The sequence below is a fragment of the Heterocephalus glaber genome, unplaced genomic scaffold, assembly GCF_053883595.1.
Source record: "Heterocephalus glaber isolate CG9 unplaced genomic scaffold, H.glaber_assembly_v1.0 deba00001555, whole genome shotgun sequence".
NCBI lineage: Eukaryota > Metazoa > Chordata > Mammalia > Rodentia > Bathyergidae > Heterocephalus > Heterocephalus glaber.
Genome location: NW_028258346.1, coordinates 17,704,174 through 17,730,270, shown reverse-complemented (window position 1 = coordinate 17,730,270; position 26,097 = coordinate 17,704,174). Strand labels below are relative to the sequence as shown.

General features: G+C 46.5%; 1 protein-coding gene across 3 annotated transcripts in view; it reads right to left on the bottom strand.

Annotated features, from left to right (window-relative positions):
• Col14a1 (collagen type XIV alpha 1 chain) overlaps positions 1–26,097 on the bottom strand; it is a 191,035-nt gene that overhangs the window by 83,862 nt on the left and 81,076 nt on the right. For all 3 annotated transcript variants that reach the window (XM_013074157.3, XM_004850222.3, XM_087190733.1), the window contains exons 14-23: positions 24,540–24,679; positions 19,815–19,941; positions 18,117–18,256; positions 16,958–17,090; positions 15,743–15,802; positions 14,220–14,362; positions 9,406–9,535; positions 6,394–6,516; positions 4,108–4,257; positions 875–991 (exon numbers count right to left, since the gene is read on the bottom strand). In XM_013074157.3, coding sequence (XP_012929611.2) covers positions 875–991; positions 4,108–4,257; positions 6,394–6,516; positions 9,406–9,535; positions 14,220–14,362; positions 15,743–15,802; positions 16,958–17,090; positions 18,117–18,256; positions 19,815–19,941; positions 24,540–24,679 — 1,263 coding nt within the window. The remainder of the gene's footprint in view (positions 1–874; positions 992–4,107; positions 4,258–6,393; positions 6,517–9,405; positions 9,536–14,219; positions 14,363–15,742; positions 15,803–16,957; positions 17,091–18,116; positions 18,257–19,814; positions 19,942–24,539; positions 24,680–26,097) is intronic.

Here is a 26,097-nt window from a genome sequence, read left to right as displayed (position 1 = left end):
CTTCCCACTTTATGGATTGCATCAAAAATGGGGTTTGTGGATTTTGAATACAGATACACCCAAAGATATGCGATGGCAGCCCCAGTCCTATCTGGATTTCAACAAATTGACTCCTGCTTTCTTTTTAAGTGGAGGAAACCAATATCATTTGCTGGGAAAGAAAAAGTTACATTTTTAACAGCTTTGCTATCAAGTTTGAACATAAAAATTTGTTTTCCTTTGAGATTCTCCACTGTCTCCTGCGATCCCCCACCAAGTAAAAAGTGTATCTCTTCCACTGTTTGTACACATGGCATTAAAGTACCTTTATTGTTTTATTTCAGTTTTTGAATACTGTCCACACTCATAGTGTGACAAGAAGATGACTAGGTCTTAGATACTCATTTTTGGGGAATCAGACTTTTGTTGTTTTTGATAGTTTTGATGAGGAGGAAGAGAGATTTTAGTGTTTCACTTTGGAACAAAGCTTCAAGTCATGGCGTACTCGAGGCTGTAACGTGAAGACCTTGTTCACAATAATGTGCATACACAGCACCTCCTCTGGAAAGAGTTTATCATCCACTCCCCACTCAACAGAACATGAAACCCTAAGAAAAACACTCAAGTCACACCGATTCCCCTGGGGCGAACACCCAACTTCAGCATCGTGCAGTGTTCGTCTTGGTTATGGGGCTCCTCCCCTAAGCCTGACCCTCACAAAACCCTAAAAATCAGCACTACGGCCACAGAGATTAGCAGACTGCAAAGAGGAGCTCTGGAGAGGTTAGGGTCACTCCAAAGGAGGGCTCTGGTCTAACAGCGCCCGTGTACTGCCCAGTGATGTGGAAAGAAGCAAGCACACGAGGGCTGGACAAAGCGCAGGTGACGTTCTTACCCTGGATGTTTTCTACGACGATCCTGTAGGCTGTGGCATGGCGATGCACTTGCCACTGAGCACACAAGCTGGTCATTTCCACCTGGTGGGCTTGGAGCTCAGTCACACCCAAGAACACTGCAATGAGACAGACATGCTGTGTCACGCCATAGACAATGCCACAAACCTCCCTACACCTGAAAATAATTTATGGCAACATCATTCAACTCTCTGTACTCAGAGGTAAAAAACCCTTCAACTCATGATAAGTTGGTGCGCAGAAGATAATTTTGGATGATGAGAAAATAATTTGCAAGACATTATGTATGACGTCATCTGTCTGGATTTTTTTTTGTTTTGTTTTGGTACTGGGGATCAAACTCGGCTCCTTGCATTTGCGCAGCAGGTGGCGAAACCACTGAGCTAAATCCCCGGCCCACTGTCTGGATTTTTAAATGGAAAGGGAAACATATGCTCACAGGAAAAATACCAGATGCAATGGATGGTGAATGGAAGGAGACACAAACAGGTAGATTCACAAGGACTGCCCTTCAAAATTCAACTAAGCCAAATGGTACTTGTCCTTCTATGCCTGACATTTCACTTAGCATAATAAGGTCTTCCAAGATCACCCAAATTACCACAAATGGTAGCATTTTATCTGTCATGGCTGCGTAGTATTCCACTGGGATTCTAACAAAGTTGACTTGCAGAAGTGGGGAGTAGAAGGGTGGGTGCCGGGGCCGATGGGGAGAGGCTGGCCAAGCGGTCGTCGGTGACAGTGAGCTAGAAGGAGCCACTGGCAGTGTTTGATTGCACAGTAGGGCAGCTGTAGTTAATTAGGGCACAGTGCCAGATGAGAGGGCTCTGAATGTTCTCAACACAAGGAAAGAATGAGTGTTTAAGTGAAAGATGCTAATTACCCTGATTTGGTCATTTTGTAGTGTATGCAAGTATGGAAACATCACACAATACCACATAAATCTATAAAATTATTTACCAACCAAAAGTAAAAACTAAACAAAATATTATTAAATGAGATCATATTTCTGAAAAGGTTAAAATGATAGAATTTGCACATATAATGCAAATTCTCCAAAAATGTAGTCTTAGAACATGATATGTGAAAATGATTATTTTGGGAAGCAATAAAAATATTCCTTCCCAGGACATAAAGGAGTAATCTGTCTGGTGTTCCCCTTTAGATCCAAACAGGAAAAAGCAGAAAATTAGTATTTACCCTCCCTAATGATCCCTGGCTCCCACTCATATAATTATCTCTTACTTCTTTTTTAGCTAACTCATAAAATAAAATGACCTTTTAATTATTTTTGCAAGATGGTGAAACACACATATCTAATCATAATTTATATCTTTATATTATTCCTTTCCATTAGAATAGAAAGGGAAGACTTTTTTCCAACAGCCCAATTAAATTACTCTCTCTGCACAGCAAAAGGAAATTAATAATGGTTTCTATAACTACACTAAATTTTTTAAAAAACATTTTAAATTAACTTATTTTCATTACGTGAGGTTTTATTTTGCCTAGGAGAAACAGAGGTAATAAACAGCAAGCTCAGTTAAGTTTTACTTTAAGGACATGAGTATAAAACAATTGAAGACTTTCTGTCTTTTACAATAGGTTTGGAACCCTCAACATGCTAAAGGAGGGAAAAGAAGAAAGCAGGAGTCAGGAAAAGGATAGAAGGACGGGAGAGAATAAGGAGAGATTCTGATAAGGGAAAAATCCTCCTGGAGACAGAAGAAGGGGCACAGGCAGAGAAAGCAACGCAGAAAGGAAAACAAAGCCAAACGCAAGCAGGAGAGGGGACAGAAAGGCGGGGGCCGGGCTGTGGGGGCTCCAATGGCACAGAGAGGAGCAGAGAAGCCCAAACAGGGCACAAACGGCCAAAGACAAGATCAGACCAGGCCGGAGGCTCCCCAGATCTGCAAATACACAGAGCATCTCTTCTGAGACGGAACATATTCGGTATCCAGCTTCTAACCTCAAAATACTCCACAAAAGAAAATTTAGGAAGACTCCTTTGTAAAAGGACTGGGGCTCTATGAAACCCAGGGTGACCAGGGTCCCATTTAACAGAGCCCCTGCTCTGGTTTGCCAGACTTGTGATTCGACTGGGGATGGAAGTGAGGCATGAGCCACGGGCATGAAGCGTGTTTGTGACACTAACAATGGTGGCTATGCGCTGAGTGCTCGGCACAGCGGGCACTCTGCTCTCACTGTCTCCTCACTCTTCACAATCAAGCCTAAGGTGCTCACTGTCTTCATTCCAGGGTAGAGGGAACCTGGCCAACCAGGAGTGCACAGCTTATTCGCCTGATCGTGCCCTGACCATCTTCCTCCTGGTAGCACTCAGGGTTATTTTAATGAGCACAGGGCTGAGCCATTTTTATTTTGGTCATTCGTGTATTATCTTTTTTTTGGTACCAGGGATCGAACTCGGGACCTTGTGCTTGTAAGGCAGGTGGCGGAACCACAGAGCTAAATCCCCAGCCCATGTGTTATCTTGATTATGCAATAAAAATACTGATTTTCTGTTTAGGGTAATTATGTGGGATTTCAAAAGTATTTAGATTTCATGTGTGCCTGGTTTTGCTTTTCCTCCACGTTGCTCCTTCTGGATGGTGTTTCATGGAAAGTCTATTTAAAGAAATATATTAAACAGATGGTGTGGCCATATAACAAACTTCAGGAATACAGAACATACATGCTGGGGTTTGGAAAACGTCACATCAGTTCATGGGTTTCTGGAAGCTGTGTGCCAATGAGGTATCCCAGATGGTGCCCAGACAGCAAGAAACCCCATAAAAGGGAAGAGAAAGATGTTCTGAGAGTATGGTGTGCACTTTAACAGATGGTGTGTGTGTGTGTGTGGAGGGAACAATGGCTTTAAGAAACTCAAATTTCTCTTCGGCCCAACTTGGACTGGCATTGACTGTCAGGCTACCAGCTGTTTGGAAAATTTCACCTAATTTGAAAAATGCCAACCCAGACTTTCCAGGAGAAAATTCTATCTGCAGTCATCAAGCCTATTGGAAAGCCAGGTGCTGACACACAGCCTGCCAACTAGGACTCCAAAGTCCCCTGAGGAAAGGGCACACCTTTCTTTCCACGAAACACCATCCAGAAAAAGAAATGCCAGGCAGCACTGAAGCAGCCTTGAGTTCCAAGTCACAGAGAAACCCAAGCAGCAGGGCCACGCTGGGCTGAGCAGGGACGTCAGTCTTACGTGTTTTCACCAGGCCCGTCAGGGCGTCGCTGAAGCCCTTGGCCTGGGAGGCGAAGATCTTCACGCTGTAGTCCATTCCACTGAGGAGGTTGGTGATAAGGATGGTGTGAATGTCAGCACCCACAAAAGTTTCCAGAGTCGGGCCAGGAACTATTGGAGAAAGGGTGTGTGTCTCAGTTACAGCAGAACATGGGAAATGCGAGCATTTGTACTCAATCAGCTGCTTTTCAGTCCCAGGGTTACCCAGCAGGCAAAGTCCAGGGCTGAGGTTTGGACCTATTCCCATGGGCTCTCCAGCCTATGACTCACCACCATGCCAGAGGTGGATTTTAGGGACCCAGCCCTTTCCTGCAATGCAGTCTTTCCCCTTGTGCTTATTCAAAGAAGTCGACCTGGCTCACAGTCCTCCGTCCCCCATGTAAGTGAGCGACTTGCTCCTGACAGACATTCGAGGTGCTGGAAGGAATCGTGCTCCGTCCCCTTTGCACACACACTGTCCCAACTTGGGCCCTGGACGGTGTGAGAGTGGCAGGAGCAGCACACTCTTTCCTGGACACCCAGCCGCGCCTAGCCACAGGGCAACCAGCATGATGGTTAACACTACAGTTCTCTCCACTCCTTTTAGGGTTTTTAATGCTAATATATGAGGCTTTTATTCCAAAGCTCTTGATCTTTGGGCATTTGCCTTTTCAACTCCATTTCGATTGTATTTCCAGTAAGGTCTTTGACTGAGTTTTAAAAACGTTCCTTGCTAAGTCCCATACAAATGTATTTACCTGCTGCCTCTTCTCGTGTGTACCCATTCTTTAAGAGCCCTGTGTTAGTGACAGGGTCCTAACTTCCTCTCTCTCCGCCTGAGCCCACTTCCACCAATGTGCAACCAGCTCTATCTGTACGTGCTATCAGGAGCTGTTTCCCCGTGCCCCAAACACAAGACAATTGATGGTGAACAGTTCTAACTCAGACCTACAACAAGATTCCTCAATCTCAATGCAATTGTCATTTTGAACTGGATAACTCTTTGTTATGGGGCAGGGAAACCTGGAAGTTGTAGGATGTTCAGCAATACCCACTAGCTACCAACAGCAAGTCTCCAAGCAAGCCCTCCAAAGCTGTAACAACCAAAGCATCTGCACTGGAGGGCAAATTGTACCAGGTGAGAGCATCAACTAAAGCTACCTAGAAAACGTAGTCACACTCGTGAAGTGGTCCTGAGAACAAACTGGGCAGGGCTGGCTCCCGAACTGATGCATACTTCAGGCCTACAGAGAGACATTGGTGATGGGTCCCCATTGGCTGCTCTATACTGGGCCAGTGCGTCCAGAGCCTATTTGCTCCCTAATCTTCACAGTTCCTGCAGATGTCTGACTGGAGAAACTGCAGATGGGTTATTTGTTGTCTGGGCCTGATGACCTCAGCACCTGGTTAATCGACACAACAGAAAAGGCTGAAAACCGAGACAGGGCAAGAGCAACATCTAAGATGACAGCTTGAGACTGATGTCGCTTTTTGAGGGCAGAAAGCATTTTTTTTAATGCCTAAAGAATGTTTTTAAATTTTTCCTGCCAAATTAGGAAAAATATTTGGAGAAACACTTTCTGCTGAGCAACCAGGATTCTGAAGGCCCAGGTCTAGAAGCTCAAAAAGGCCTTTGTAACAGCTCCTGTTCCAGCTCCGAGAGAAGGTGAGGACGGCACTGGACGGGGTATGGAGCCAGCGCACGAGTCGGGCACGACCCGGCCTGACTGGGTTTCCCGCACGCCTTCCAGGGGCTCTGAGCTGGGGGAGAGGAGAGAGCGGAAGGTGGCTACGAGAAGCATAGAAGCGCTTTGCTACTTTGATGAGTTACTCTCCCAACCACCTTCCCAAAGTGACAAGGAAGAGGACTGGGGCCAGGGGATTTTTCCAACGTGTCTAAGGAAAACTGGAAATTAGAGATTCCAAAGGTTTGCAACTTACACAGCAGCTGAGCCGCAGAACTTGCTATTCCTACAGAGTCCAGGTCATTTTAGGTTGTCCCTGTCTAGGATGTGATCGGGCCCGGCAGACACCAAGCAGACAGCAGTTTCCATACATCCGAGGGCCCGGCATTTCTCTGTGAGATCACACTGTCATCCTTCTGATAACATCTCCCTGCCCTAACACTGACTCTACCAAAAAAAACCTTTTTTTTTCTCAAACAGTTAGGAGACTCTTGTTATGTCTTTTAAAAGATAACACCAAACATTGACCCAAAAAATCAGACAATTTACCCTAAAAGGCACTGCAGACCTGAAGACTACATACCACTGACGGGTCTGTAGACGATCCTGTAGCCCTTTATGGGGCCGGGCGGGGGGTCCCATGTGATGCGAAGCCGGTTGTACCACTCTTCCGAGACCCGTAAGTTTTGGGGACCAGAGGGTGGCGCTGGGCAGGAAAGAAAAGACACACTAAGGATTCATGGGAGTTTCCTTCTTTATGGCCTATACAACTGTCAACAAAATTTAAGACATCCTCTCTCTCACAGGGTTAAAAACAGTTCCAAGTGAAAGTGTACCAAGGCACACAGTGGGAAACCTTTTGTCTGCTTTTTAAAATATTAAGTGCGTGGAAAATCACTCTCACGGTGAAGCAGTTTTACCTAAATTCAGAAGTTCATTCAATGTCATGTTGGTTTCCTTTTATCCAAGTAAGTAAACAGTTGAATTAAATGGTGTTGATTACAAATCTGTGTCCACACGAAGCCCTGTCCCACATCATCCAAGAACAGGCGTCCCACAAGACTGAGGGTGCTGTTCACACAGTATTAATGGTTATTATTCTTGGAGCTCACAGGCTCATGGGTTTTTATTTTTTATCTTTGTATGGTCCAAATATATTGTTTGAAACTTTGTGTTATGTGTCATCAAATTTTTTATAAAAAACATTAACGTCACATAGAGGTCCTTTGCAAACTATTATGCATGCTGACTGATACTACTGCAGTGGACCCTTGACTTATGAACTCAATTTGTTCCCGAGGCCTGGTTGTAACTCAACTTGGTCAGTGAAGGCTCAGGCTTCTCTACAGTCTTCACAGTCTCTCTCCTGTACACAGGCAGATCTCAGTGGCCTTAGAGAGACAATGGCCCAGGATCTCTCAGTTAACCCCGCTCAGGAAAGGATGCTGTCATGTTCCTTCCAGAACTCTTTAAGGGTTAAATCTATATCTGAGGCCATCTGGAAGCACAAGCGGCCAGCATTCAGGTCATAACTCAAGACTTTGTTTGTAAGTTAAAACTAACATTCCGGTTGTAACCAAAGTTGTTCGTAACTCGACGGTCCACTGTATCATTATTTTTTGTTGATAGAATCACTTGCGCTGGCCGCTTTAAAGATAAATAGACCATCCACTGCCACTGGGATAATTTTGCTGAATGGAGATCGTTGTATGTAATGGCACTTTGGTAATGCGATATAAATTACGCTTCTACAGGAACAGTCTTTGTGTTTTGTACATACTGATTCCCTTGTCTTCTTTAGCTGTTGTCTGTAGGTTTCAAGAGGTTTATGTAGTAGCAAAACACTAAAATGTGGCCGAAAGCCCAGCACATGGATTAAATTCTGATGCTGTGTACAATGGCATCTCAAGGTGTACGACGTATCCTGTGCCCACAACCACCAAGATCGAATCCAGATGCCAATGTCTCAGACTCCTCAAGTCTCTCCCATTTCCACAAGGACCCCAGAAAGTCACCAGAGCAACTCTGAGGGCTCACAAGAGTCCGCACGCTCCTTAGCACCTGTGTAAGCCTGGCAGGAGTCTGGCAGTAGGACACGTGGGAGGGCACGGGAAAGGGAGGGACCCCAGCACTGCTCCGTGAGGAGACAGGACCTCTCTGTGGGGCGCAGAACCCACACTCTGGTGCCAGGGTTCTGAATCAACCTTTGACACCATTCTGCACCTGAGCCCATGTAACCATTGGCAGTTACAATGAATTACAGATAGTCGTGGCTATGTGGGACCCTTCTTCCATGGGGAAGTGCAGGCTGTGACTTTCTCTTTGGATCTGGGTGGGTCCTGTGGCTGCCCTGGATGACGGCAGAAGCCACACGACTTGTCCCAGGCCCAACCCCAGACTGTCCTGGAAGCTTGGGATTTCTGCCTCCCGGACACCCTGCTCTCAGAGTCCCGAGTCCCTGGGGGAGAACTATGATCACCTTACTGGAAGAAGTCCATGGAGAGGCTTCGAGGCTTAGGGAGAGAGACCTCGCTGAGGCCAACTGTTGTCACCCCAGGCCATGCAGGTGGGCGATGCTGTCTTTGACCCTCAGACCAACCCAGCCACCAGCGGATATCACCGGGCCACACTAATCAGTGCATGGGACACTTCCCAGCAAGCAATAGCTGATTTCCTGCCCATGCAACTGTGAGACACCGTGAAAAGGCCATCATTTAATGCCATTAAGGTATTTTTGGGTTTTTTTTGGTACCGGGGATCGAACTCGGGTCCTTGAGCTTGCACAGCAGGCAGCGAAACCACTGAGCTAAATCCCCGGCCCAATGCCATTAAGTTTTAAAATGGGCTTTATACCAATGTAAGACAACCGCAAGAGGAATGAAGACGACTAACACTTTGGAAGCTTTAGCCATGGGTTTGCACACATAATCCCCTCTGTGATGATGGCCAATGTGTCTCGAACAACTCACTCAGGGCGCCTTTCCCTGCCACACCGTGGTGCTGGCACAGATGAGTCCTGGGCTTTCGTGACAGGACATGGACAGAGTGAACAGGAGCATGCTAGACTGCGGAGCGCCAAGCCGTGATGGGACACAAACACACAGGCAGCGGGCCGACACTGTGAGAGTCGGCCGCTGCACGGGGCGCTTGGGTCCCCCGGGTTCTGCAGGGTGTGGGGAGGACACGGGAGCTTCCACAACCTGAGATCACTCATGTTCTGAAAGTTCCTCAGTGCTGGGAGAAGGCAGCAGAGCGGAAGGCGGGGACCCCACAGCGCCGGGCACTCATCCAGGGAAAGAGGCGAAGTCTGGACAGAGATGGACAGAAATGAGCAGACACCAGCCTGCCCTGTAGCGAAGCCACAGGCTCATGATGAGCCCGATGCTGGTGGAGAAAGAGCAGCTCCTCCTCAAGTCTCAGCTTCTACAGAAGAGAAGTCTGAAGCCCAGGGCATTGGAGCCACACCGCACGTCTGTGTGCCAGGGACCCAGGCCCAGGTTGGTTTCCAGACCTTGTCAGAGTGAATCTCCCTGGCTGCACTCAGAGCCGGTGCTTGGGAGTCAGCAAGAGGCCCGGGGCAGAGGGCTGCACTTACAGGTCTTCCCGGGGGCGGAGACGCTGACACCTTCTCCATCTGAGTAGATGGGTGTCACAGTGACTTTGTATTCGGTAGCTGCGAGAAGGGGCTTCAGAAGAACGCTGTTCTGGCTTCCAGGCACCATAACCTGCACGAAAAACCAAGGCCAACGTCAAGTACGATCCCCTGTTCCCACTGACCTACGACCCGAGCACAACTGTGACATTTAATCATCAGAAGCAAGGAGACATGCTTGGCAGTGGTCAGGAAAGAGTGGGCATCCATGAAAAAGCGTCTGTTTTGACATTTTCCTCACACCGGGCCTTGGGTACAGTCACCAACACGGAGGGGTGGGCTTGAAAGCTCTGAGGCCCCGAGGAGTAGCAGCTTTCTCTGAGCATCTTCTGGGATGTGGCAAGTATCCAGAAGACAGAATAAGGGTCGCATGGGCCGCAGGTGCTTAGGGATTGGGGGTGTTCGTCCTGTACCCCAGCCTGCTGCCTGGCTGCTGGGAGTGGACTCGCTGTCTTCTTGCAAACTCAGCCTTCCTGGCTTCCTCCCTAAGCGATAACCTGGCTCCAGCCTCTCATTCCTTCAATTAGCAAGGCTGGTTGTTGGCCAAGAGGAACAGACCACTCACCGGAGCCAAGCGTTCAGAGCTGAAGTGGACTTACCAGCAACACTAAGAGTGCTGCTGGTTTGTTTTTAGATTTCTGAAGAGAGTTGCCTTCTTCAATCTGGAAGCACCACCGCTCTGTCTCTAAAGGCTGCCATAAAAGACTCCTGGCAGAGGGGGCGGGCTTGCTGCCCAGGTGTGCCGCAAAGCGCCACAAGGCACGGGTGCCACCCAGGTGTCCCCGAGGACCTGAGGAGCCATGTGTTCCCGATGCTGAAGCTGCAAAACTTGCTGCCTGTGCTCCGAAGCCAGCTGCCCCGCATCCCTCGACCACGTAGAGACCTGAAACGCAGCTCGGTAAGAGGAGACCCCAGCAGATTTGGGGAGTCACAGGGCCAGGACAGCTGGAGGCACTTTCCCTTCAAGGGCTGAGTGAAATGCCAGCGACCTGAGGGCGGTGCTACTTCTGGATGCCGGGAGGAGCATAAATCAGGGAGAAAGCCCTAGAAGGCCTCCAGTTGAACCCCAAGCAGATGTTGCTAAGATACCGCTAAGCTCTCAAAAGCAATGTTTTTTAATATGAATAAAGGAAGGCTGTGTTGGGTGATTTTTACTAGACTCATAGAAGTGGCATGGAAAGGCCCAGAGAGGCGTGGATGTGTACACAGGGTCCCGGGAGGGAGCTCTTAAACTAAGGCACACCTGGCATGGAGGCTGAGTAGGGCCCGGCTGCCCCGATGCGTACTTGGTGTCAGGGCAGCTTCCTGCCGGGTATTTCTCTGAACCAGAGCTTCTGGGGCCAGGGCCCCGCTGTCTGTCTAGCAAACCACCCATGCTGCTATTCCTTAAATATGAGCACCTCTCCTACTGAGAAGCACATGCCTATAACCAATCGAAGTTACCCCCGGAATCCTGGCAGCCGTGTGACCATCTTGAAGACTCATTTAGGTCACCAGGAGGTAACTGCTGTGCTCCACAATACTGGCCCTCGCTTATCTATCAACTAGTATGTGGCAGATGCTACTCTACGTCTTTGAACATAGTCCTTCACATAATAACACTCATTTTACAGGTGGGGGAACTGAGGCCCACACGGCTTGGTAAAGGACCCTTATCGTGAGCCCAGCAGTCTGGCCCAGGCCTTGCCTTTAATCTTTGCCCTCTATTCCACGTGAGTGAAGTGCCTGAAACTGAAGTTCATCCCCAAGAGTAAAGCGTGCAGAGTTCTTCCTGCTTGAGCCGCGCTTGTCCGAGTCAAGCAGGAAACTAAACACTGCCAGTCACAGCAGACCCGAAAAGGGTGCTCACGGTTCACTGGGATGTAAACCCAGCTTAATATTGTCAGAAATGAAACTCAGGTCTGGCTCTGTGGTTACCCAGAGGTCCTCAGAGTGGCCCAGCCCCGAAGCTGTTCCCTGTGGAGAAGGGCCCCCTGCACCTTCGGTTCCCTTCTCAGCTTATTCCCAGACAAGGGCTTTCATCCTACCTGTGGTGCACGAGATGGGGCGGGGCGGTGTTCTAACTCCACCACGCAGACCACTACTTGTATAAAACACAGCACAAGCAAACTGCTAAGTCCTTGGGCTGTTTCAGTGATGCGCCACGGTGACTACCGTTTCTAAAGCTTAATCTTACTATCTGCACTGGCTATGAAGAAGCCCGGGCCATCCACGGAGCAGCCCTACTCTGGAAAGCTCCCTGCAACTCAGACTTCCGGTCCTGGTAGAGAGTTGGGCCCCGAGACTCTAAAAATCTGGACTCCCAGCCAGTGTTTTAACAGTGAACAAGAGGCCACGCTGCTCTGCCGGCAAAACCAGGGCAACGTCAGTCACCCCATCACGTTCCAAAGCAGAGTCGAAAGTCAATCTTTATCAAGTATTTGGTGGGTAGTTTTATTTACAAGCGTTCAGAAACCTGACCTTGGAAATACCTGGTTGATTTGATTGCACCTAGAACCCAGGCAAACATTTCACAAAACTCAACTGATGAAGTAAATGTCCTTGCCCACTCGCTGTTTGATTTACAATATTCTGTCCGTACACTGTCCTCCGACTTCAGTGCCTTGACCTTAGCCTGCCCTCATGTAAACACATCAGCCCGAACGGTACAGGAGAATTTGGGAGAATTTGGGAGGATGGTGAAGGGTCCCTCTTTCCTGGCACGTCTTCTTTCTTGCTGTCACACTAGTTTATCCGTCTGTCTTCCCCTGCCCTGCGTCATTATTTTAAGATATAATTTGATATCTGTTCAACTTCAAGACTTGGGGCTTCGGCATACGTTCACAGCTGACTGTTCCATAATCTAAACTTAGAAGCAACCCACTTTCCATCTCCAATAATATCAATCACTACAATTGTATAGCAGTAACACTTGATAACACATAGATATAAATTCCCAATTTATCCACAGCTAAGTCCCTATAAACTAAGAAAGTGCACCTAAATTGTGCACAAAAATCCAGTTTAGTTAACATTCGCTAAAAAGGCTGAATATGTAAAAAAAAATCCCACAGCACTTTCTTTTATATAGCTGAAATAAAAACAAACACTTCCTCAGAGTAAGTTATCATTGTGAGATTTATCAGTATTTTTCATTTTTATGAAAGGTTTGTTTAACTGGGGCAGACTAAGTCTTTTTATTTTTTCCCCTTCATCTAGGTGTTCAAGCATTTCAAAAACAAACAGTGCTAAATGAAAGAAACTGGCAAAGCAGAAATTATCTAGAAACAACCCTAAGTAAATATTATTATAATTTTACCTTGCATAGCTCACAAGTGCATGTGTGAGATTAAACCATTACTCTTTCCAAATTAGCAGGAATAATTCACCAAGAATCTTAACATGTTTCTTGGAATAAGTAAAAAAATAAATAAAACAGCAAATAAACCTTTCACACTGGAGTTTCTATGAGTCTCACTTTGGGGAACTAAATTACAACAGGAGGACAATGATGGCAAAAATACCCCCCCCAATAAAATATAATAAACACCCCAGATTAATTAACTGGCATGGGTATGCACCGTGTTAACATTTTTGAGTTTGCAAGCCGTGAACTATTTGCAATGTATGGCCAGAGAGAACCCTAAATGCAGCCTGTGGTGTTGCAGTGCGCATGCCCTGACTTCCCCAGATGCTCCCGGAGCCTCTCGGTGGATGTGGCTCCTGCTTCAGCCACCTTCTCACCCTGTTGTCCCGTCAGCTGGCAAGAAAGAGCTTTGGCGAAGCGACCTCGGCTCGGTCTGCTCACACAACTGTTTATGTATGCTCATCATTTTTTTCCATCAAAGGCTTTGCGAGTAAGAAAGGGACAGAAAACGCGATGCTGTTCTTGAGCAATGATGAATTTTGGAGATTCCTTTCCTAGAGTATGAAAAATAATGCAGCAGGGAACAAAAGATGCAACTAATGCGCTACATAAGGCATATTGCATGATGAAAAAGACGACTTCTTCCTACTGAAGAGTGGAGCCATCCGGTCTAACTGGGCACATGTGTAGGGAGTGGTTTTGGGTTCTAGACTAAAGGGGTGACGTGGGATACAGTTAAGAACCCAGGAGAAGCCAGGGATCGAACAGCACCAGGCTTCCCATGTGGAAAAATACCCAGCTGAAACCGCATGCCCTGTAAATGTGTTCTAGGAAAATGAATGAATGTAAACAAGACAAGTTAAAGAAAACTCGGCACACAGAAGTCTAAATCTCTGAGGAGAGACATCCATGATGGGCAACAAATGAGAAATGGCTCTAAGTCTGCCCAAAATGAGTTAAAGAAGTGGAAAATGTAGCTGTCTATTAACAGATGGCAAAGTGTCAGGATCACTTAACCCAAATCAAGAAGACCCTTCGTGTGTTATTGGCTTGAAAAGCTTTCCTCAAGTCCCAGGGCCGATGGAGTCACTACTTAACGCTCTCTACGAGGATCTGCACGACAATGCACACCACACACACCGGCCTCCCAGGCCCAGTGTGAGGCGCTAACAAGAAGTCAAGGCGGCAGTGGCAAGGAAATGAGGGAATGAGGCTTTCCCAGCCTGAAGCAAGCGCGGTGGGGCAAATGCTGAAGACAGGCCAGCGAGAAACGCGCAGTGAGGTTCGGATTAGGGACGAGCGGTAGTTGCCGGAGGTGGCGGTCAGCATGCAGGGAAGTGTGCGTGGTCCCCGCGACAGCCTCATTAGTGGTGTTAGGGGAGTCGGCGGCTGCTACACAGACTGTTCCTACCACTTCCTCCACGGAGTCCCCTTGCGCTGTCAAGTAGGTCACCCTAAACTGCTCCACGTTGCTGTCGGAAATGTCCCACGACACCCGTAGGCTGGAGGGAGTTTCATCATCTACAACCAAGTTTCTGATTCCTGTCTGCAAAACTGGAATAGACACAACAAAGGTGGAGAGAATGCTGAGCTCCTGACATTGCACAGAAACTGCCTGGAGGGCAGCGGGAGCGGGAGCGTCATTTAGTGCAGTTCCAGGATGCAGAAGCACACAGAGCAAGAGCAGTTCCACTTTCGTGGTCACTGGGGACCAAGATGCCGACCAAGAACAAACAAAACTGGGCTCAAGAGTGCTCACAGGACAAGGCCTCAGCCCGATCCAAGTCATCAGCCCTGAGCCTTGACTGTGAGCCCGCAGGGGAGCCGGGTCATGGGAACCCCACAGCACCACTCTGCTGGGAAGTGGGCACGGCACAGCCAGTCTCGCCTGCCTTCCTGTGCACCCCAGCCCCATGTCTGCTTTAACCTCGCCGCTGCAGCACAGCTTGCATCCTCTCAGCCCGCAGACACCACCTCTTCTCTGACATCTGTCCCTGCTCCCCTCATGTGTGCTGACACATCCATCCTTCTCTTCAAATGCTCCCTCCCGTGTCCCATTTTTCTTCTTTCATCCTGTCCACCTCCACCATCTCCACTACACCTCCTTTCTCCTCATTCATTCATTGATTCATTGATTCATTCAGAAAGCATTCATTGAACTCTTCCTCTATGTCAAACGATGTCAGGTCTTGGAGATACAGTGATTAGCTCCTGAGAAAAACAGAAGCATCACAGAGGAGGGAGGATACAGACATTTACCTGGCAGTGGGAGTGGAGGGAACTTGAGGGCAGGGAGTTCTAAGTGGGAGGAGCAAATGGAGGAGGAATAGGAAGTGTGGTTGGGACCAGGAAGAGAAGCAGAAACTCTCAGGAAGGATCTTGATGTTACAATAGAGTCTAGGGCTCAGTAAAGATTACTTGAAGAGGGAATGAATAAGAAATGCAGAGCCACTGAGGTGTTTCCGGCTGGGTGATAAATGATCTTATCCAACTTCTGGGTCATGAGTTGACTCTGCAATGGTTCAGAGGTGTACTGAGTGGCAGAGAGGGCTCGGCTAAGAGAGGAAAGAGCCAAAGTTGTTCCCCACAGAAATATCTGCACAAAAACCATGATGTGAAAAGCAGAAGTCACTGAGATCAGAGAAAGGCAAAGAGCCCCAGGGAGGACACTGCATCATCATGCTTGGAGAAGCAAGTGGGAACCCCAGAGAGAGATGGGCCCGGCAGACAGTGAGAGGGGTGGATGGGACCACCACAGCCCGCAGAGGTAGAGAAGGCATTGGAGGGCTATGGGGGAGTAAAATGCAACCAGTCTGCGGTGGAAAAGGGGAGGAGCAGCCCCTCTCTAGTTAGTAATATAAAATAAATAAAATGGGAAGAATTCAGCTTCTGTCTAAATCAAATAGAAGTCAATGGGCTCCTGTGAGTCCTTACCTGATGTTACAGGTGTGGCTGGTACTATGGTTGTGGCTGGTTCTGTCCAAAAACTGTCAACTAAAAAGAAAACAAAAGTATTCCCTGAATACTTTGAAATTCTGTAAAACCAATAGCCCTGTACATCTATGTAAGTCATTTCATAGCCTATGAAGAACATTTCGCCTATATTGTCTTGCTTTTTCCTAAAACAAATCTGTGTGTGGTCGGAAGACTTTGAAATGAGTTGTAAGTAAGGCAGACATACCTGTTCCAAGGTAAGAAAACGGAAACCAAAAAAAGTCACTTTCTCGTCATTGACACGAGATTTCACATAAACATTTGGAGTCCATCTACCAAATTAAGGAGCCTCCAATTATCTCAAAACAGGGGCATAGCTGTGATAATTAAAGTAAATTAAAAGGTGCGCAGAGAGAGTCGTGAACTGGCTGCCAATCAAGACCACCTAGGGGCGACTTGCCTGGGCAGGAGGCGCTCAGGGCTCCTGCGCATGTGCGGGCCACACCACACCCACCAGGTGCTTCCGCCCTGCAGGTCCCGCCCCGAGGCTCATGAGAGTCACAGCCTCCCCAGGGACGGCCCCGCCCCTGCCTCCAGTCTGGACAGTTCAGTAGGGCGAGCCTTAGTCTGGATCCTCTAATAGGACCCGCTGAAGGCTCAGTTCCAGCTTCTCCTGGCCCTGTGCCGCTGTCCTCGGTGTCTTACATAATTGACTCCCAGTAGACCTTCTAGATGCAGCTTTCTGTCTCCAAATCTGGTTCCAGGGAACCCAATCTAAGAGAATTTAGTAAGTTCTTAATACCTCATTTTTTAAAATGAAGGGCTAAGTCAATCAGTGAGTGCATTTTGTGCAAAATTCTTGGAACCAAGATCAACTTGGAAAATTCTAGTAACTCTTGAACATTTCAGCCCTAGATTTCTTTGTTTGGCAGCTTATTCCTTGACAAATCACTCCGTCCATCCATCCACCTATCCATTCATCCATAAAGTGTGCCAAATACCAAGAGTACAATAAAGAGTAAGAGGGGTGTGGTCCCAGCCTTCCTGGTGACAAGAGTCTGGACCGCTGAGGTGCTTTCCTGTTGGTTTCATGGCAGGTAGAGACACCTTAAGAAAACCGGAAGCCTCTTGGCTGATGGACAGAGAGCCAGGGAAGGGAAGACGGCATCAACGTGGAGTGGGAGCTGCAGGAGTCCACGCTGGCCAGAGACTCACGTGTGGTCCCCACGGCTGTGACCACCTCGCTCTCACTGCCGTCGTCCAGCACAGCCAGGAGCGAAACTTCATACTCAGTGCCAGGATCCAGGCCCCCGATGACATAGGAGTCCTGCTCCTCCTTAAGGACCACCTGAAAAGTATTGCTGCTCGGTAATTAGGTTCACTTGAATACACAGGGGAAAGGGAAGTTAGAGGACATGTAAGCAAAAAAGAAAATGTTATTCTGAGCACAAGCAAGAAATAACCAAGCGAGACTCACCTGTTAGCATTAAGAATAAAGGTGCAGGGGGGCCGGGGATTTAGCTCAGTGGCTTCGCTGCCTGCTGCGCAAGCGGAAGGTCCCGAGTTCGATCCCCGGTACCAAAAAAAAAAAAAAAAAAAGATTACCAAGAATAAAGGTGAGGGGTCAGAAGTTTAGCTCAGTGGTTCCGGCGCCTGCCTCGCAAGCGCAAGGTCCTGAGTTTGATCCCCAATACCAAAAAAAAAAAAAAAAAAAAGAATAAAGGTGTAAGGGGCAGGGATTTAGCTCAGTGGTGCCACCGCCTGCCTTGCAAGTGCAAGGTCCCGAGTTTGATACCAAAACAAAAACAAGAATAAAGGTGTACACTTTTCCTCTGAAAAAAAAAAAAAAGAAGAAATAACCGAGCATAACAAACTCTAGGGCTGAAATCAATCATGAAGTCAGACTAAAGGACATGTTCCTAGTTCGAGGCCAGCCTGGGCTACAAACTGAGATCAAGGCCAGCCTGATCTAGGTAGCAAGATCCTGCCTCAAACAAACAAACAAAAAAATAAAAACACAAAAACAAAACAACAACAACAGAACCCCAAAAGAACATACTCCTTCTCATTCCCTCGACAGATAAGTTATTAATATTGCAAGAGTGGCACTCGGAGGTGTTACTAAGTGTTATTCAGGAGAGTCGAAGAATCTGAAGATACAGAAGATACATAATGAAAGCCCTGGAAGCCATGCACTTTAATCTTTAAAAAAAAAACCTATGACTTCTATGAAACTCCAGTAAGTGTCATTACTTTGGGAATTCCCAACCTATCTGAAATGAAGAACCACTCCTGTGTGGTAGTAGCCTCAGTTCAGGATAGCGCACTGCAGCGTCTGAGCGACCTCGGGTCACCCACCTCTTGGGTCACCCACCTCTTGGGTCTTTCCCCCGTAGACCGGAATCCACATCAGCTTGTGCTGACCCTCCTCAGCCGAGAGCGGGTGCCAGGTCACTCTGAAGCTGTCTGTCTTCACCTCATCGATTTCCAAGTACTGCTGGGCTGGGACTTCCTCTGTTGACCGGGAAGGAAACTGGGTTAGGGAATGAGAAGGCAAGGAGGCCAAAACTCAGGCCAGTGGCCGCAGCAGGAGCGGACTCCGCGAGGAATCCTTTGCTTTTGGAAAACCACAGGAGAAAGCAAAGCCGCGCCAATGGGTCCAGCGTGGGCTGACTGCATAAATCAGGAAAGCCACGGAAATCAGATTTTTAAAGCTTTCCAGTAATTACAGAATCCTTGGCTTGTTTACTTGGCTCTTTTCATTCAGTAGAATAAATAAAAATGCCACATTGGTTATTTTATCAAGATACTACATTCCAAGTGTTTTGAGGAAGTTAACAGGTAGAGCCTGGAGAAAGGGCTGGCACAGCGGTTCACTCTCTCCCTGGGGCTAAGTTCAGTCCTGCCTGGGGAAGAAAGTCACTGTTTTCATGTTTTACATCACGTGGTGTCATCAGAAGTGAATTTAATTTATGGGACCCTTCACTCGTCACAATTTACACCCTTTGGGGATGTACAGCAGAGAACGCAACATGCAACTGCACCCCAAATAAATGTTTCCCTCGCTGATTTTTATTACTTGAGCTCAGGGATTTTAAAACTCTGATAGGACACCATGAGAATTCCAACCCTCAGGCGATCCTGAGGAATCACTGGACTTTTCTGTACACATTATTTCTCAATCCAGACTCCTCCCTTCTCTCTAAATGACCTTCACATCGCCAAAGCACAGGGCCGGATTTGCTTCCAAGTGCAGTCAGTAAGTTCAGAAAGCAAACAATAGAGCTGTGACAACCAAGAGACAAACAGTTTGATGTTCATTAGGCAACTACAGCGTCCATATAGAAAAGGAAAAGAATGTATTCACGCCTTCCGGTTCATTTTAGTATTGAAAACATTCCTTATTCGATTAAGACTTTAGGCTGTGTGAGAATGAAGTATTAGCTGTAGCATGATATATTATAGTATGAAACTGTCTTTTTTGGTTAAAAACTGTTAGATAGCAGCAGTTTTGAAAGTTCAACTTAATGCATACACACATGAATGGAAGAAGGACATGAAAATTTTATATCTAGGAATACAAGAAAAAGTTCAAGATTGTGAAGAGAATAATATACAGTTTTTTAAAACTTAGACTTTTTAAATTTAGATGGCCTATTCTCTCCTTTGTTTTGATAGAGAATAATTAGGCAGGACATACACTGGTTATCTAATTGCTTACTTGTTAATGATATTTTGGGTTTTGGGGGTTTTTTTCATTTACAGTACTGGGAATTGAACCTAAGGCCTTTGCACTGAGCTACATCCTCAGTCTTTTACTTTTTTATTTTGAGGCAGAGTCTTGCTAAGTCACTAAGCTGCCCAGGCTGGGATCAAACTTGCAACCCTCCTGCCTCAGTCTCCCAGAGTGCTGGGATTATAGGCATGGACCACCACTCCTGGCTTGTTAATGATATTTAAAATCTAAAATGCAATCTCCTTAAAAAAAAAAAAATCACAGTTGAAGAACCTGTTGCAGATTTTGGCTTCTGCATAGTTACTTCCGAATACTTCAAGGTGGACCGAAGCTTACCTGTGGTGAAAGTTCCAGCCAGAGGCAAAGACTGCCCTTCGTCATAGATGGAGAAAATGGCAACGGAATACTCGGTGACCGGGGTCAGGCCTTTCAGAGGGAACGTGGTGATGGGGTCAACCTCAACCTGCAAAAGAGAGCAGTTGTGGTGGCTATGCCCACACCTCAGGAACACAGGGGCACTGTTGTCCGCAGCGTCCTTGGCGGAGTGTCAGGCTAGGAATGCTGCAAAACAAATTACTAACTTATAAAAACGGCTCCTGTGCAGACATTTCTAATCTTCCACCCTTAAATGGTGGAAATCGACAAGGTGAAGACCTGCACCCACTTCGGCCCGAGGAGGGGAGGCACGAGCTGATGTGGACCAGCTCTTCCTTGGGACAATTCTGCAGCCAGTGCTGGAGGAGCCAGCGACCCCAGCGCGCTCTGCCACCCCCGAAGACACCAGACAGGAATGACGTTGCCACTGGCAGCTCCCGCCCAGCCACTCAGAGACATGAGCAAGCGACACCTCAGCCAGCCTACATAGGGCAAGGCCAGGGCGAGCCAGGCCACACTTCCAGCTGCAGGCCAGCTACACAGCAAGCCCCGGAAGCATGTCTCCTTCCCAGCGTGTGCTGACCTCATCACTGCCCTGGCCTGGAGCCGAAGAAGCCAGTTAGGATCTCACCCAGAAGGGCCAGCTAGGACCTCGAACTTCCGCCCAGGTGTCTCAAACGTTAAGTCCTATTCTCTTAGACACTTTTTACAAAGTGGTTTCATTATTTAGGCTCACAGAAAACACAAATCCATATTTAAAATATGAGTTTAAAACGTATTGTGGAAAACTATTTCCGTATGGCTTTCTGACACCTTGATTGTCATCGAGAAGATTTACTGAGCCCTCAGAAAGTGTCAGGGACTTGACACACATTATTTCATGTAGAGCTTTTCCCCTGGACTCTGGGTACTTATGATAGGAATTTCCCAAAGAAGAACCTGAGGTCCAAGGAGCTTAACGAATTTCTCCTGACCCATAAACTGTAACTAGAATGCACATGAGGCCTTCACTTTATTTCTAAGTTGCACATCTGTGACAAACAGGAACTTTGCAAAGATATCAAATATACACAAAAGCAGTGAAAACCCAAAATTTTTAGGTACACTGGGAGACTAAAGGGGAAAAATGTATATAAGCACACACATGTTCCCCCCTTACTAGATAGATGGATGACAGATAGATAGATCAGTAGATACACATATGTACATGTAACATGGGTATGTATATCTGTTTTTAAAAAGATCTAAGTTATTCCCTAAATTATTTTATTTGAGACCATATTTTATATAATTTCACCACTAGTTAATTTCATCAAGAGCTTTAGGTATCATTTATTTTTATTATTTATAATATTATGCTTTAAACTATTAGTTCTAGAACAGATTTTGTGGTAGTGCTTTTAAAATGTGGAGGAATTTGGAAAAATTAATAAAGGATCATGAGCTTATTGTTCTACAACTATTATTAAGAATAGTTTCTCCAGCTTCTAGCTAAAACTTAACTTCAACCTAACTTTGCAAGGGATTCAGAAAGAGTCGCTGATCAGGAGTGAGGGCTCTGGGCTGGGGTTCAGGCTCGCTCCGGGACCGGGACCAGGGCTCACTACTGAGCCATCCCGCTGGGAACTGGCCTCTCAGTCTGAAAACTGCGGCCTTTGCCTTTTTGAACCTCAAATGGCAGTGCTCAATCCTCCATCGTGTTGGTTCACTTCCCGAATCCTCCCACTGCAAAAGCCTGCTGGGGTAGCAAATGTGACACTGCTTCACCAGCACTTGGTTCTGTCCATGTTTCTCTGTCGAGCTCGCAGCACAGGGCCTGGCGCATGGCAGAAACTCAGCAACACTGAACAGGGGTGAGCCACCACAGTCCGCTCTATCTGTCATCATCACTGACACCCATTTGACGCCCTTTTCCTCTTTTTCTCTTGGCCTCCAGAAAGCTGGGGAGAGGGATAATGCAGACAAGACATAGAGGCTGAGAAAGTGAACAAAAACAGGGACTGAGGGAAGACGGAGGAAGAGGAAGTATACTGGAGAAGGCAAACGGAAGAGGGAGTGAGCAGAGAAATACTAATTGCATGTAAAGTAAAAGCTTCTATGATCAATTACATATTACCTACAAAGTCGATCCTAGCTGGCAGTTTATAAATATTTCAGAATACTTTGGGGATTTCTTAAAATGCCAATTGCTGCCTTACCTATAAAAAGAAGCTTAAATTCACAGAAATTAAAGCAAAATAGGAACATTCACCCTTAAAAATTAAATATTCCAAAATAACATAAAATATTCACTTAAATAAAAGACACTTATCCAGCAAACTTGAATCTCAGTTTCATGGTTAAGAATTAAGAATAAGAAAACACACACCGGTCAAAATAGATGTTTAAAAATCCATGCATGGTTTATGCATGGTATTCAATAAAATATTTTTAGATCCTCATTCAAAACCCATTTACTGATATTTCAAAGTCAGTTTCACCAAACGTGATGTTCTAATTTCCCAGAACAATACAATTTAGAACTAGTAATTGCCAAAGGTACCCTAAGATTGAACAGCACTGCAAAAAGGAGCACAAATACGCTACAACTGTACTAGTTTGGGGCCATTCTTTGAAAAACGAACACCACAAAATATCACAAGAAGCCCACACAGTTCCTGTGGTCTGCAGGCTTGTCCCCCTCCCCATTTGTATGTTAATACCTGGCCCCAGTGCAATAATATTGGGACACTGGGCTTTGGGCAGGGGCCCTGACAAGAGAGGCTCGTGGAAGCCTTCTTGGGAGGACCCTGACCCTGATGGCGCCCTGACCGTGGATGTCTGCAGAGCTGCGAATAATGTGTTTCCATGGTCTACGAGTCACCAGTGTAAGGTCACTGGCTACAGCAGCGGTGATTCTTCTTGATGACAGAATTATGTTTATAAATATAACTGATTTATATATATGAAAGTTTTATTTTATTAAAAAATTATTACCAGAGGAAGATGTTCCAAAATGTAAAAAAATAAGATAAAATTATGAACAGATGCTGTGTTGCTTTGATCATTCCATCTTTAAATTGGTGATTTCCGGGGAAAAATAGAAATCCCCGGTATCTCTCCAAGAGGCCCAGGCCCTGACTGCCCACCTGAATCTTTATGTAGCAGGAGCTGGTGGGTGAGCTCCTGTCACCCCAGTCCCCTCCTCTACCTGGGCCCCTGTCATGGGCATCCATCGCCCATCATCATTTATCACGGGCCTTGAGTTGTCTTTCCTTAAGCAGAGAATTTCTTCTATATCCACATCCCCCAAATGGAAATGCAAACTGAGCCTAAGCTGGCCTCGGGTTTCAAGGGAAACTTGGCGAGAGTGTATTTCTTTGCTGCTTGTCTGTTTCTGCACATTTTGTGGCATGCGCTTCACTTGGTTACATTACCCGCTGGATCCTCCTCCATAGGTAAGTTTGCAGCTCTTGGGAGAACTGTTTGTTTATCACTGGGGATACAGAGACATTGTAGCTTGGTGGATTTAATTTTAATCTTTTTACTGCTCCAGGTTCCTGTCTTCAAAGACAAAGCAACTAGTCCCAGTGGCTTCAGACACTCCAGAATCATTTACCCACGGGACCTATGAGGGTTTAGGAGGGATGCTGGACAGTACTTGTGCAGCTCAGGAAATGTGCACTTACTACTTACTGCCTGCTCATTTCATGGTATTTCTTATGAAGGTTCATTTTGTAAAATATTACTTGGATTTAACTGTTGGAAAAAATTTGTCTCAGCATATGAAAATACTTGCTTTATTTGGTCAGATAATAGAACTGATGTAATCCAACATATTTCCCATTTGTCTTAGCTTCCTGGACCAAGATAAGGAAAAATAAAACAAAAATAGCCTTGCTAGCTTGCTAAAACACATTTCCAAGAAAGAATTTCTGTAAACATTAGTCACTGCATGCAAAATACTATATCTCCTGAGTTTTCTAAGCTCCTTTATTTGAAAGTACCTTCTTAAACTAAAGCTGAATTCTTTTAAATTTAGGTTCATTTAATGAGGTTCTTCAGATGTCAGTTTACTTCAGAGCAGAGAGATAAACTTGGTAAGCAGAAAGTATATTTCTAGTCTGCCAGTTCCGTGAGGATATATACTGCCCCAACCCCATCCACCACGACAGATGGTATTTTCCAAAGAGACCACATCAGGGTGCATTTCCCACCCTACAGGCTCTGCTTGTGTGGCTGGCAGCCTTCCTGAATCGGTGGGAGCTGGGTGGGTCCCCACTGGAAGCCAGGCCAGGGCTTGTGATAGCTCCTGCCAATGAGACACAGTGGAGACGATATCAAATGACTTCTGAGGTGGCACAGTCTCACCTTGGACCAGTGTCACAGGTCTCCTGAGCCAGCTGCCCTGGAGCTGCATGCAGGGACGATGCAGAGGTCTGCCCCGGTCCAGCTGCCTTGGTCTTGCCAGACCAAGCACCAGACATGTGAGCGCCGAAGTTGTAGACACAGTGGCCGCTCCGGCCACCTCGGGGATCCTACACGTGTGGCCTCCCACCCCAGCGGCAGGTGCGAGTGCCACCTCCTGACCCACAGAAACTATGAAAGAAAATAGCGTTGTCTTAAGTCCCCGGGCTTTGATCACGCAGTCCCTAATAACTAATATGGAACAACCTCAAAACAGACTCATGCAGTTCCACCACTCACCTCATTGATTTCAGTGCCATCTGCGCTGGTGTAGACAATGCGGTAACCGCTGATCTTTCTGGAGCTTGGGTCCCAGGACAATCGAGCACTGTTGGAGCCCACATTGGAGATTCTCAGGTTGCTCGGTGGAGTTAAAGGTACTTTGCAGTGAATGGAATAGAAAATAATTAAAATTTTAAATGACAGATATGTAAAAAACATAAAAACAGCATCTTTGACTTGTGAGCTATTTCATATGAAAACTGTCACCCAGACCATAATTTATAATCCCGTGAATTGTCTCATAAAAAATTAATAATGTCTCATTAACAAAAAATTTTCCTGGTAGAGAGTGAATAGTAAGTTATATGTGCTAATAAGATTTCAGTAGTTTTCTGCACCTTTTTTCTCTGGTTGGTACAATCATTATAAGCCTGACATAAATAAGAAATGTAATGGATTAAAAACAAGGACATCTGAAATCAAATCTTAGCTATTCCACTGGACCATCTTGTGACTCTTTGGAAGCCACTCTCCTCCTCATCTTACAATTCCCCACATGTATAATGAAGAAGATGCCAGCTGCCATCTCCACATGGGCATCTATTTGGAAGAGATGATGTGAATCACACAGAAGGGAGCCCACCCATGCACATCTGTCCAAGCAGGCGTCTGTCACTACTTGCTAATTCCAGCTAACCTAGCTAAACCTGGACAACGGAGTCCTTCCTAGCCCTCTCCCCCATCTTTCTCTCTGAACAAAAGGAAATGCTATGCTTCTTGTGGCTAAGACAAAAAAAAACAAAAAACCTTGGAGTCATCCTGGATTCCTTCCTATGGCTCTCACAACCCACTTACAACTCAACTCCTTCACAATCGGATCGCCTCACTTTCACTGCCGCCATCTTGGTGGAAGCCACTACCTGCTCCTAGCTTGGGTTTCTCAATGGTCTCCCCCAACTAGAGCTTTCTTGAGTGAGTAGCCAGAATGCTCCTTTAAAGCGTATACCAGACAAAGTTTGTACTTCTGCACAAAACCACGTCCAGCACTCCCTCTGTCTTACCATAGCCATTGTGACCCTACATGACTGGCCTCCACCATCTTGCTGCCCCATCTCCCATGATTCTCTCCTTGGCTCGTGCCACTCGTAGTCATGCTTCCTAGTGCTGGACCCTCCAGCCATGGTCATTCACAGGCCACTGCACTTGCTGTCCCTTTTGCCTACTCCAAATCTCCCTTACCTATCTGCACAGTGGGTCTCCCTGCCTGTCAGGTTTCTGAACACAGCCATCTTCTTGGGGAGGGTTTCCATGGTCGACTCATGCAAAACAACTCTTCCACCCCCAGAACTACACTATCCACCTTCCTTTTCTGATTTTTTTGGGGTTTTTTTTTTTTTGCACTGCATATTTTTGGTTTACTCTTTCCCCCAATGTTTTGTAACCTAGGGAACTGGAGAATTTGGTATAATTTTGCCTCCAGCTGTATCCCCAGTATGCCAAGTACTCAAGAAATATTTAAGGAGTCAATGAGGAATTACCTGCCCTGGCTAAATGAGAGTGGTTTTGTGAGCCTAAA